The 13,215-nt window shown below is 44.9% G+C and overlaps 1 protein-coding gene across 1 annotated transcript in view; it reads right to left on the bottom strand.

The window, feature by feature from the left end:
- Window positions 1-9,638, bottom strand: part of LOC8053139 (polypeptide N-acetylgalactosaminyltransferase 1-like) — a 108,852-nt gene extending 99,214 nt beyond the window's left edge. Inside the window, exon 1 of the mRNA XM_040210549.3 lies at window positions 9,208-9,638. Coding sequence (XP_040066483.2) covers window positions 9,208-9,638 — 431 coding nt within the window. The remainder of the gene's footprint in view (window positions 1-9,207) is intronic.
- Between the last annotated feature and the right edge of the window lie 3,577 nt (window positions 9,639-13,215).

The raw sequence follows: 13,215 nt of genomic DNA, 5'->3' as shown, positions 1-13,215 counted from the left end.
TGTTTAGCTTACCATTCTTTGTAGTTCCGCTAGTTGACAGCCGAGTCTTTCGGTAGGAACACGGGCAGGTGGCAGCCGTCAAGAGCATCGATGCTATTGGGAAATCTGAAGACTGCCTGGAACTTGAGCATGTGGTGGTCGAGCTATTGGCTCCGAACCATCGAAACAGTTCGCGACTCGAGTTCATCAGTGATCACATCGGAGAACTCGCGGTAGCTCTCGTGCACCACCGATTCGCCAACAGTGAAGAAATGCCCAATGGACCGCTCCTCCGCTGACGAGTAGAGGTAGAGGCTAATGGCCACCCCCTTCTCCAACGTTGTTGCGGACTTCATCACAGTATCCTGACGGAGCATTGACGGGTGGCTGACATCCACGAGATACCGGAAGGTGATGGAGGACACGCGGAAGCAAGTGCGGAGGTGCTGTTTGCCCAATCCAGGCAGTGACTTTAAAAACCGCCTTTCCAACCTTACACTGCCTTGCGCGAGGTACCCTCGTGAGCTTGTGTACCGAAACTGCAGCAATCTTGCAATTTGTTGCGCGAAGCTGCTCCTCGAGTATGTTCGCTTCTGTTTCGATTGCTTGGATCCGCTCCTCCAGCAGGTAAAACAGATCCCCTGCTGTTGAAGCGACCAAACCGTAACCGGGATCTCGTCGTCGTCCATCCCTCTCGATGGCGTGACTGGAGTAACCGTGCGACTCCGACGTGGTGCATTTCCGCCGGGCACTATTTAACTACTTCAGTGAAAACGTTATGGAACATGGAGACACTAAACGGAAAAAAGGTCGCCCACCTCGAAATAAAAATGTGTAACAGCAGACATTCGATTAATTTAGGTTCCGTACAGAAACCTTCAGACAGTTTATGATGTAGGGCAGTGGGGGCAGACGCGCCACACCTTTTAAAGCAAGACTCATTTAGGGGTGCCCTTATTTTTAGAAAACAAAAAAGTGCCGCAAAACCAAACACAAAAAATAATTAGGTTGTAAATGTGATATTTTACACACAACGATCAAAATTACAGGAGGACGCTTAAGCTTCGCCGTTAAGAGTGTAACGAGATACCTAATCATATAAATTCTCTCCTGTTACCAGGCCGTGGAAGCGTGTCTGCGTGGCCTAAGGCTGCGGTAAAACGAATGACAGACTGGGACATATCATCTGAAAATGGCTCGAAATGGGAAATATCTAAAGAGGATATTAAAATAACGCCCATGGAAAGAACTAGCGTCATTAAAAACGAGTAATATAAAATAAAGAAGGCAATGCGCTCGAACTGACAGACGCTACTAAAAGAAGAATGCCGATCCCCGGGAGCTTTTAAAGACGACATTTCTTTTTTTTTTCTTTAAATAAAAACTCGAGTTGTTAGATAGAGACCATCATCGCGATGCGCTTGTGCGGTATAGGACCGACAGGGTGATAACGGGTGAGGCGCCTACAAAGCGAGCTTTGGGTATGGAAAAAGAGTAGGCGCGTCGTAATGGGATTCCAAAAGTGGAAGACGATAGGAGTGTCACAAACAATGACGCCGATATCGAGCGGGCATTTTTTTATTTTTTTTATTAATCCAGTGTATTACTTTCTTTCCCTCGTGTCAATGTAGAACGGATTTAAAAAAAAAAAAAATTGGCGTTCATGCCAAAATTTGACGACGAAATCAAATACGTTTTAGAAGGACCCATTACGTATGAGGAAGTTAAGACAACAATTAAAGCTTTGAACCTGGGCAAGTCCCCTGGGCCGGAAGGGCTAAGTGCGGCGTTGTATGAAGCGCTCGAGCGTAGGCTGTCTCGTGTTTAGTGGATGTTTTTAACGAGGCCTTTCACGTAAACGCTCTTCCGCCTTCTTTCCTAACGACTCATATTGTCCTAATTCCTTGGACCGACGATGACACAAACCTTAGGCAGGTCACATCTTATCGACCCATCTGTCTGACTAACCTTGCCTACAAAAACCTGATTAAAATTTTAGGAAGAGTGCAAAGTGTTATAACCAAACTACTTGGTCCTCACCAAACATGCGGGATAAAGGGTAGGACAATTTTCACGAATATCACAAAGCGAGGTGTGTACTCCAGTGTTACAACGCCATACATTCTCGCGTTACCGTGCTTTGGCTGGATCTCGAAAAACGTTTTGGTTGGGTATCAGATGGCGTCTGTTTAGCTGTTCTTGATCCTGTCAACGTAAGGATCTGTTATACGGGAAAGGGTTTGCATGGCGTATAGTGGCTGTACGACTGCGCGTCAGTCGAAAAACGTATTCAGATGCCGCGTTCTGCGTGGCAATGATGTGCTTTATCCCCCGCCCTTTTTTTTCTCCTTTTGCATATGCATAGAATCAGTTCGTTTAAGTATATTTAAAAATAGTAGAATATGTGCATTTAAGCTACATTCAACAAAAGCGCGTGTTTTGGCCCACGCCGATGATATTGCCTTGTTTTCTGCAAACCAAAAACGGATTGTCGAAGCGGATAATACAATCAAGGGTTTATGTAATATCAGTGGGAGCGCAGTAAACTGGGACAAGTCTCTAGCTTTTTCTTGCGCGGGGAGTGACTTTGAAAGCCAAGCGTGTTTGCGAATATGAAATGGGTATCCCATTTCAGTAAAGTATTTCGGTGTGCCCCATGGAGCACTACCGCAATAGTGAGCTTTACTGGCGTAGTCAGGTATTGGAGCTCCGTAACAAAGCTGGAAAGTGAGAGGGGAGTGTTTTTTTTTTTTTGTTTTGTTTTTTTTTCCGCGTGCCACAGTTTGTAATTTGTTTCTTGTAAGCAAGCTGTGACGTGTTGGAAGTGTTACGCTGTTTACGAGTGGATGTACTTCCGAACAGCATTGCGTTTCCGCAATATTTCTTTGGGGCTCCACTTGGGAGTAAATTAGGAGAATTAATCTTTTTTTTCGTGTCCACAAAGGTGGACTAGGCTGGCAGCACCTGTTTCTCCGTCAGGTAATAAATCGTTTTATATTTTTTCGTGGTGCAATTGATCCGTTTTTGCGAGCTGTAGCCAAGTAAGGCTGGGTCGCACTTTTCCAAAGTTTATCGTGCCTTCATCAAGTGAGCCATGGAGCATTCGTGGGTACTTAAAAGAGTTAGTGGCGTCAAGCGGATTTTTAGCAGTCCTTTCTTTTAATACTTGAGTAAAGTAACGAGAAAAAAACTGTATAAAGATTACGTGATGTTGGTTTCTCTGCCCTTATGTACAGAGTTTTTTTCTCCACAGGCGCAGGCCTAGCCTTTTAAAAAGGGGGAAAACAATGGAACTTCCTCCTGGTGTCAAAGCTTTTTTTTCTTTTAACTGCGCACCGGTTCTCTGCCAGTAAAGACCAGAATGGAGGAGAAGGAACTGTTTGCTGCCTGGGGGGTCCACTGTTTCGGCTGTAAAAAGCCGGACACACTTGAACATGTGTTCGTGGAGTGCTGGGATGGCGTCGTTTTGCGGGACGTCCTCCAACGCACTTTAAAAAAAAAAGTTACCGCTAGATTCACACGGGATCAAACACCTGTCTGTAGAAAACGAGGGAGGTGTATCGTATGATCTTGTAATGTTTTTGCGTTTGCATGGAATCTGGAGATCTTGGATGGCCATGCGCCATGTTGACAGAGATGCGCGGGAGACACGGGAGTACTTTTAAGAAAGTATTTTTTGATTTGTTGAAGTTTGCAAGGTCCACCAACGTGTCATTGAGTGGTATTGAAAGGCTCTTGACGATGAAAAAGGTTTAACCGCATGATGCTAGCCAAAGGCTGGCTGGTATTTTACACTTCTCCTTGTACCAATGTGTCCCTTCGGTGCCTGTGCTTTTGTCCGGAAAACAAAAATCCGCGTGGCCTACTCAGCAGCGTGTCTGGCTCGCAACCGAAGGGTGATAAATTCGAATCCCGCCTATAATTGTTAAATTTTAGGCGGTATTCGAGGTCACGCACAAGAAAGCGACGCGCAAGCCGACGAGGAAATCTGGCCGGGAAAGATATCGGCACGAAGCACCACGCGCTGGCGCCAGGTACACTCTATAAAAAAAATATCAGTTTACACCCTTTTGTTCCATATAATACACCCCAAAACTTCCGTTCGAAGTACAGCGCACTATAGTCGAACAGACGGCCCCAAATTTTACGAGGGGCTTGATACCGGTGCGATATAACTTCTTAAATAGCGAAAGTACGTCTCAAAGACCATAGAAAGAAAACACTAAGGTTTTGCAGTAAGACCAAAAAACCCCGATTATCTTTTCTTTTTTTTTTGTATCAAGTAACACGTTCATATGCTATTTTTATAAGTACTACCACACGGCTATCAAGCCTCTCGTGAAAGGTAGTACCGTCAGATCGACGTCAGTGCGATGTGCCTCGAACTGAAGTTTTCGGGTGTATTATATAGGACAAAAGGTGTAAGAATACACCCTCTTTTTGAAGTGTAATACTGACAAGGACAAGACGCGTGAAAAACGTCGCGTGTGGTTTGGCCTCGAGTCCGAAAAAAGCCGCCCGCCGTAGCGCCATCTCTTGCTTTCCGGCTTGGTGCCTATTTGTGACGTGTCTTAAAAAAGGCCAATCAGGGGCCCCGCATTCGCCCCATAGTTTTCCTCCGTGAGTAAACAACGTTATGCAACCCGCGTAGGTAAAGCGCAGCAAACTCACTACGAGAAGTCGGCAGCGCCGGCCAACTTCGCACTCGGCGACCCCGGTCTGACCGGGGTCGCCAAGCGCTCAGCCGGATTCAGCTCCCTAGGTTCCCGGGACGGTCAAAGCGTGGCACGTGCTACGTTGGCTTCTCTTTTGCACGTCCATCCCAACAGCAGAAGTGAAGTCGTTTCTCCAATCACCGAGTGCCAGACCTCAGGGTTAAGCAGAGATAGTCTAAAATGTACTTGGAAATACAAACACTAAGATACATGACGAAGACCGATCCAATACTGATACTGAAATACATCCGTACAAAAGTATCACGGTACGTATCACAAATACATATGAAAAGGCTCGAGGTACACCTAAGCACTTCTTATGAGTTGTGAATGCGAAAGCACGCCATGCCGCTCTTCACTCCCTTCTTTAATTTGCGGCGTACAACGCGCTGACCTTGGGCGTGGAACGGTGGTGCCGCTGCCTCGCGGACACGCAGCGCCATCCGGTGAGAGATGGTTCAAACTTTCATGTGCCTTGCGGCGCGAGGAAGGAACAGGCAGCAACGTAGTTCCCAGCAGAACGAAAACCCCTAAGTTTATTCCATGTGCCGTATATATTGCCACGCGCCCTACAACCGATAAGAGGCGAGAGAACGCAGTGATCAGTGGTAACACAACAGTGTGATAACACAGTCAAGATGACACAACACAAACTGACGCGCAGCGGCCAATGGGAGCCTCTTTGACGCGCGCCAGCCAATGGGACCGAAGTGTAAAAGGTGCTGTTGGCTAGCTTTGCGTGTGGTTTCATTAAAGTGTCGTTTTGCATGGGTTCAAAGCTGATGATGTCGGCTCGCTCCATGAGACAGTTAATGTTTTCGTATTAAAAAAAGCGTACTTGAAAATACATATACAAGAATACATCTAGCCGGGGCATTAGTAGTCACATACATTTAAAAATAAAAATAAAAACTTTTTTGGGATGCAACCTTTTTTTATAACCGGCAAAAAGTTACTATTTGTAAAACAGAAATGGAACAACTTTGTGCTAAATACTTATCTTCTGAAATAGTAACTTTAGTAGCTTTTTAAATAGCTCGTTGATCAACAGCTGTCGATTTGGCAAAAGAGTCATGTTAGCGAAGGGGATTAAGCGTATCACAAGTGTCAACGAACACGGGTTTATATTAAAACGAATAAAGACCGTTTTCACACTGAAAAGAGTTTTAAATCGTGCAAATATTTGTTTTCGGTTTTTAATGACTATGAAGATCGTTCTTTGAGGTGCTAATGGGTAGGCTTAGCCGACAGGGTTTGTGCTTCTAAAGCGAAAACCGAGACCTCCAACGAAAACAAAAACTCATACTAATCGTGAGCTGAACTTGGGAATTCTCAAGCCTTAAACTATTTTCGAATAGAATTGTCATTTTTTTTCCTGACATAAAGCGTTGGGAACTAAGCGAGTCTTCCGTAGGTTGAAAATACTTTCCATTCAGTGAAGTTTTCTTTTAGATATATTGTGCGCCTTTGAAGCGATGGCACACGAACCTCAAATTTTTTTTTTTATATCTGCCCAAATATTCTTGAAGCACAGATTCCTCCAGTTCCGTGTCGCTACATTGTTTTGCGGTCACATCAAGGCGTTCCCTTTGAATAACATAATGCTCTTTTATTTCATAGTCTGAAGGAAAAAACTTTTTGCTCGCCCCAGTAAATGGGGTTGGGAGAGCAATATACAATTGTAAAGCTCGTATCGACAGTGCCTTCAACGTTATGATCCTACAAAAATAGTTGCACAACTGAAGCACTCCGGAAACATATCTTATCGTTGGAAAATAGTGAAGAGAGTCATCAATGTCGGGGTCATAATGCTCGAAACAAAACTTAGTTTGCTTGATACGCCTCAAGGTCACATTCATTGTATTTTTCGCCCCTCTGAAGCACGAAGGAACAAAGAAAACAGCATTTTGAGCTTTCGCCTGGGGTCATTGATCTCTCGAATATTCTACCAAGATACATTGGCCCGGGATTGTATCGCGACACAAGGAAAGCACCAAAAATGTATTCCGACACTAAAATACAGATGCAAGTTTAAAAATTGCATCGTGATACAGAAATATAAGTACTAAAATTATTTCTGAAATACTCTCGCGATACATTTGTATCCCGATACCGCCCAACTCTGCCATACCTCTGTCCGCGTATTCGCCGCGGAATTCGTTCGCGCGGCTATCGAAGTGGACTTCGGTCACTGTAACATAATGTGCAAGTGAGCTAGTTGGCACCTGAATACTACGTAAAAGTGCAAACAAACGAGGGTCAAAAAGTCAGAAAGAAGTAAGAAAGTAGAAAAAAAAACCATGGCAAAGAAGTTGAAGTGATGTAGTAAAGAATATAAATAAGAAACGAGAAGAATAATGTAGGAGATCGGCTCATGTGCTCACTCCTACTTTTTTTTTTTTTTTGCGCTTTTATGAAGTAACCACATGCCATAACATAGTTCCTCTTCCGTGCGAGCCAGTCACAAAGCCTCGTGTCCGGCTGGATTGCGTAACAGTGGTTACAGAGTTCGAACTGCGAGCCGTTTCGCTCCCTTTTCTACCGGCTTCCACACACAAACAGCGCCCCGATGCAGCGGCTCGCCAGCTGTCGCGCAGCGGTCGGGGAAGCGAGAACCGAAACTTGCTTTTCTAAGAATCGCGAAGCTTCCTGCTGTTGCAAGAATCGCGAGTACACAATTGCAATCTGACAATCCCAGAACCATCATAAGATTTCCACACTGGATTCATTGTTGACTACAGGCAAGTCTCTCAATATCTTCTTGAACGTTCGAGCATAAGGTTTTAATTCAACCCGCAAAGTGTCGCAAAAAAATGTCCCTCATTGTGGGTTTGATACTTTTGAGGATGCGTGTGTGCATGTAATTTTTACGAGACGTATGGTCTATCTTATCGGACGTCGAAGTGCTTGGTGAATGTATTTCAAAGTTTAAAGTTCTGATCTTTGGGAACTAAGCATTTGTGAGCAGCTGAATATTCAGCTGCTCACAAATGCTTAAAAGTTCTTAAAAAGGTTCAACCACTAGTTCCTAAAAAGAGCTAGGCATTTAGCAGATCCGACATATCTATACCTTACACTGAAGCTAAAAATAATTCAAATTTCTACAAGTCGTTAGGGACCTTGTTTGTTTCCTTAGAGACCCTTTCACTAATGCAGTTTCTTCTAGTGACTGAAAGAGCGGTACAAATCGCTGTGTGCTAATGGCGGATAAAATCTCTTATCTATTCATCAGCGGTGGAGGTACGAAAGTTATGGAGTTTTTCGGTAAACAATTATTTGTCTGTATTCTTCAATTTCGATAGTATCAAGGAACTAGCACTCCGTACGAGCTGCCTATTGTTAAGAAAGCCTCTAGATACGATTGACATTTCATTGTCATGAGCTGTCTGGGGCATGCCGAAGCCGAGCATTACAAGGACTGACATCACACCCTCAAATGCGTACCGCATACAAGCTTATATTCCCTCGTCACGGTGGCAGCGAACAACAATACAGCGAGCTAAAGTCTGGATGCTTAAGGCCCCTACGCACAGTTTCGTTTGAGAGCGTTTGAGTGCGTTTGACTGCGTTGCGGCTGCGAGAAATCAGGACGTCCCTGCTTCTTATGTCACGGGTCAAGCTATTCCTTGAATTAGATTTCACGCTTTGCACGAAGCACAGCTGTTCCGTTGACTCGCTTTCGTTTTTCGAGGCAACGCAGTCAAACGCGCTGACCCGTCCTCAAACGGAATTATGCGTAGGGGCCTTCAGACTCCGCATCGGTTTCTCTCGCTAGATGCTTCCTTCACCGGCAATCAAAGGGACACCATTAGCATGCACAGATGATATACACTTAGGCGATGAGATCTAACGAAGTGGCCGATTGAATTTCAGAAAGGGTCTACTGATTCAACATTGCGCCTCTACACTGGGTTGTGCGTTTTTCGAGAATATTTCTCAGCACTGAAATGCACGTTTTTTTGTGTTTTTTTTTGTTTTTTTGGAGGAGGATCAACAATGTAATTTGAAAGATGACACATTAATCAATAGAAAAAAAATCAGAATGTAAATAATATAAAGAAATGGAGACTAGTCGGGAGGCAAGGGGAAAAAATTGGAGACCTTTCGAAGTAAACCCTCCGAAGCGCCCGGTAGATATTTTTCTGGTGCCCTACTTCAGTTTACCTTTCTGCCGCAACGCGTATCGTGTTGCTGGGTTCCCCCACAATAGTGGAAGCTAGGGCTTCAGTCTGCTGAACCGGAATCACAGGCAGCGTTTGTTCGCAGAGAACGCGAAAAGCACCTGATCACCGACGAGGGCGAAGGAAGCGCGCACCGCGAATGACTGCGCCCTCAATACCTCAGCCTATGTGAAAATACGGGCACCAGAAAAGTCGGAAATATTGAAGTCTGGATGCCGAGAACGGAACCCATAAAACGGAGCGGTGACGTCAGAGGCGGCCGAGGGAGTCTTTACGTGTTCCGGTGCACGTAGAGCGTAATACCTGTCGGTTTAAATTGGACCGCGACTCACCTGGGACTACGTCGATTTCCGACACTTCTGTTGAGCGGAATCCGATCGGAGATGTAAGCGTTGAACCCGGCCCTCTTGAACTCCATGTCGGCCTGCTTCTTTTCTTCGCCCTTTAGGTAAACTCCCCGTCCGTCCGCGCCCCAGTCGGACTTGAACCTGGCGAAAAATGCCTCCTCGTCGGGATCGAACACATTCTCGAGCACGGGGCTTCCCCGCGGTGGCTGCCACTTCGCTGGGGCTACACGATCACTGGACCCACTTCCGTCGGCAGCGGATTGCTGCCTCGCCTTTGGTGCTGACGTGTCGAGGTCGGACCGAACGTCGGAGCTCGGTCGACCGCGAAGGAAGAGTAGAGTAAAGCCGGCAATGCAAAGTAGGGACACCAGTCGGACGAGACTAGACCGCCGTCTCAGCGAAAAGATAGATGCCATCGCCGTTGGCTACGCTAAACGCTCATCAAACTCCGTATCCGGCGCAGCATATGCTGGGCGTCGTCCGCCGACAAGGGCGGTCTTGCAAAGATCACAACCCGTAGACGCTCAGTGGGGTGCTCTATGACGTTCATGACGCTAGAAAACACACCTGGCTGCACACAGCGCAAACCCAGCTGGTAGCACAGACACCGAGAGTCCCTCAAAAAAAAAAAAAAAGAGCAAGACAAGCGACTTCTCTCCCTTGAAAAGAAAGAGGCCCGTAACCTCTCTCGTCGTTGCGACGGCTTGTTTATTTCTCTTCGATGTTTGAGAACATAGTATAAATAAACACGTTGACTACTTTAAAGGTGTAGCCGGCTACTCATCGTCGCCCGATACGAATTGTTTATTTGCTTTAATGTCCTCTATTTTACTGTTTAGCCTGCACACTCAACCAAATATGAAATTTTGAAGACGTTTTGTTTCGTTGGTAGACAAGCGATTGAACGGTGAGAGTTTTGGCTGTGGGCGATAGATCCAAGGCACTGAACTATGGAGAAAGGTGCTTCGTAGAATAGACGTTTTGCAGCACACTTTACATCATAATTTATTGACTTACACTCACTTGCGTGGCTGAATCAATACGAAGATATTGTTGGTTATTAAGCAACACGCAGTGTAGCGGTGTAAAGTGTGGCTAAGGCGACGTGCCCGACAAGGAGCGATGCGCCGTATCCTCCATAGCATCAAATCATTTTATCAGGACTAACTTTAGAACAGGAAAAAACACAACAAAAAGGGAAAGACGTTTACCAATCTCTGCGATACAAAGTTAAAACGCATCTATTGAGGAGGACGAAGGGAGGGTATGCCCCTCCTCCTCTTTCGTACCATCTCCCTCTTTCCTCCATCTCCCCCATTTCCTCCTCTCCCCTCCTCCTCCCATTCAGTTTTCCCGCCAAATTTAGTGGGGAAAATGACGCCACATGACTTGCCGTCACGTCACCTATGAACCAATTCAGTTTCTCCGCTAGATTTTGCGGTAAAATTGACTTCACGTGACCTCAACACCACTTCACTTCCCCGCTAAATTTAGCGAGGAATATATTTGGTGTTGAGGCCATGTGATGTCCATTTTCCCGCTAAATTTTGTGCGATTACGCCGACGCCGACACCGTGAAACACGGAAGCGGGCGGCTAAGAGCTGCGCTCTAAAACAAACGGGAGCTCTCGCGCTCTCCATTTGGAGGTAGTATAACACACTGTCCAACAGACACAAGCCATCTGGTGTTGACGCCTGACATTGTCCAGCGCCCGCCCCCTCCCCCCCCCCCCCCCCTCTTTGTGTGATACTACGCTCATTCCACACCTCAAGAGCCCAGCGTTCGCAAATTTCAAAGGTTCTTCTTCCACTGAGTGCCTTGGTCATGGCGTCGGCGTAGTTATCTGATTACTTCACATAAAGTGATGTTATTCTTCTTTCTGCAATCGTCTTTCTTTAGAAAAAATGATGCTGGGCAATATGTTTGCTGGGCTCTGATGTCACTTTCTTGCTCGCAAGAGCGATAGCTTCTTGATTGTCAATTTGCAAAACTTGTGGATCAACGACGAACTCCTGGCCGCCAATTTCATTGAGAAAGTGTTGCAGTCACAAAATCTACTTTGCCGCTTGGCACGTTTAATCATTTGTTTATTCGAAACACCCCTAAAGGCCCGCTTTGGGAGGGTGTTACATAAGGGGGGAAGCAAATATATCATACTACACAAAAAAATACACTAAAAGCATACAAAGGCAATATGAAAACAAGGAATAAAAACAATGCTAAGTACTATTATAACTCCGCACGAGTTCTTCGAAGCTAGACATATCAAATTAAGTCGCAATGTGAGCCGATACGCTCTTCCAGTTGATTCCGGTTCGGGATATGAATGATCGTGCATAACTAGATGAGTCGCATGTTATACGCGTTAATTTGAATGAATGAAAGCGACGTTGAAAGGTAATAGTGGGTGTTTGAAAAAAAAATCTTCGTGAACCGATGCATGGTAATAGTGCTTGTGAAATAATGACAGGCAAGCATATTTACGGCGGCGTGATAGGTCTTGCAACTCAACTTGAATTTTTTAATGTGGTAACAGTGAAACATGTAGAATAGTCAGAACAAATGAAACGAGCAGCACGGTTTTGAAGGAACTCGATGTTACTTGTAATCTAAGCTTGCTCGGGATCCGATGTGGCGGAAGCATATTCAATTTGGGGCGGGTTAGGGTGATATAAGTAAGTTTTCGTAAATGAACGGGTGCTGCTTTAAGATTGACCGTTATGAATCCAAGGGAACGGTTAGCGGAAGCAAGAGTGAGATCAATGTGGTAGTACCAGGATAAATCAGACTGAGTGCTGACACCCTGGTATTTATTTATTGAAGTAAATTCACCAGTATTGTTATTCAGAAGGTAAGAGGTTGGAATCTGAGACAAGCTTTTGGTAAATGACATGTTTTGCTTTGTTATGGTTGAGGGTCATTAGCCACAAGGAACACCACGTGGTTATCTGTGCTAGGTTTGATTGGAGAGCTTGGCGATCGGTGTTAGAAGAGATGTCACGGTAGATGCCACAGTCGTCAGCAAAAAGACTGGTATGAGATGAAACGGAAGTGGGTAGGTCATTTATATTAGCATAAGTAAAGGCTCCTGCACGCTTCCCTGTGGAACTCCAGACGTCACTTGAGCGAAAGAGGGGTTGGAATCGTTAATGAGCGTGAACAGAAGTTTACTTGAGAAAAAGTCTTATTCGTGAGAGAACGTTAGGATGAACGTTAAGCTAAGCAAGTTTTACTAAATGCCTGTGATGGGTAACGCGATCAGAAGCCTACGAGAATTCGAAACAAATCGCGTCAACTTGAAAATTAGCATCAAGAGATGTGTGTAAGTCGTGAACGAAACCGTGTCACATGAGTAACCCCTGCGAAAACAGTGCTGATACTTGAAAATTATGTTATGGTTCTCTAAATAGCGCATGACTTCAGAATGTAGGATGTGCTCCAGAAGTTTACAGATAGTGCTGGTAAGCGAGATAGGTCGATAGTCCAGTGATAAAGAGCGATCACCGGATTTCAAGATGGGATTTACCTTAGCTATACGCCAGTCTTGAGGAATCAGACCTGCAAATAATTATTGCGAAAACAGGACTGTCAAAATCTCAGAATGGCCTTGCGCAGTTTTTTTAAGTATATTGTTATTTAAACCGGTGTGGTAAGAGGCAGATGATATTTTAAGCTTATTTAGTAGACAGCATGCCGGTCTCTCCAGTGACTATTTCAGACATAGCATATCATCAAACAAGCTTAAGGCTTAATTATATATCATTGAACATTGAAAGGTATTCGGCTTCCTTGCTGGATAATGCAGTTAAATTTCACTTCTTGCTGCTCATGAAATGGAATTTAGTGGATAAATTGTCATTCTGGATGGAGATTTAGCATGACAATATATTTATTAAATGATCGCCTGTCATTTGTATAATTTGCCTAATCGGCGTCATAAAAGCCTTGAACACAACCTTCTGCCTTCGTGTATACGAGGGTATAGCTTTTTG

Source organism: Ixodes scapularis, unplaced genomic scaffold (genome assembly GCF_016920785.2).
Source record: "Ixodes scapularis isolate PalLabHiFi unplaced genomic scaffold, ASM1692078v2 PGA_scaffold5__190_contigs__length_132052651, whole genome shotgun sequence".
In the NCBI taxonomy this organism is placed as follows: Eukaryota; Metazoa; Arthropoda; class Arachnida; order Ixodida; family Ixodidae; genus Ixodes; species Ixodes scapularis.
Note: the sequence above shows the minus strand (reverse complement) of the source record. Positions and strands in the feature narration are given on the sequence as shown.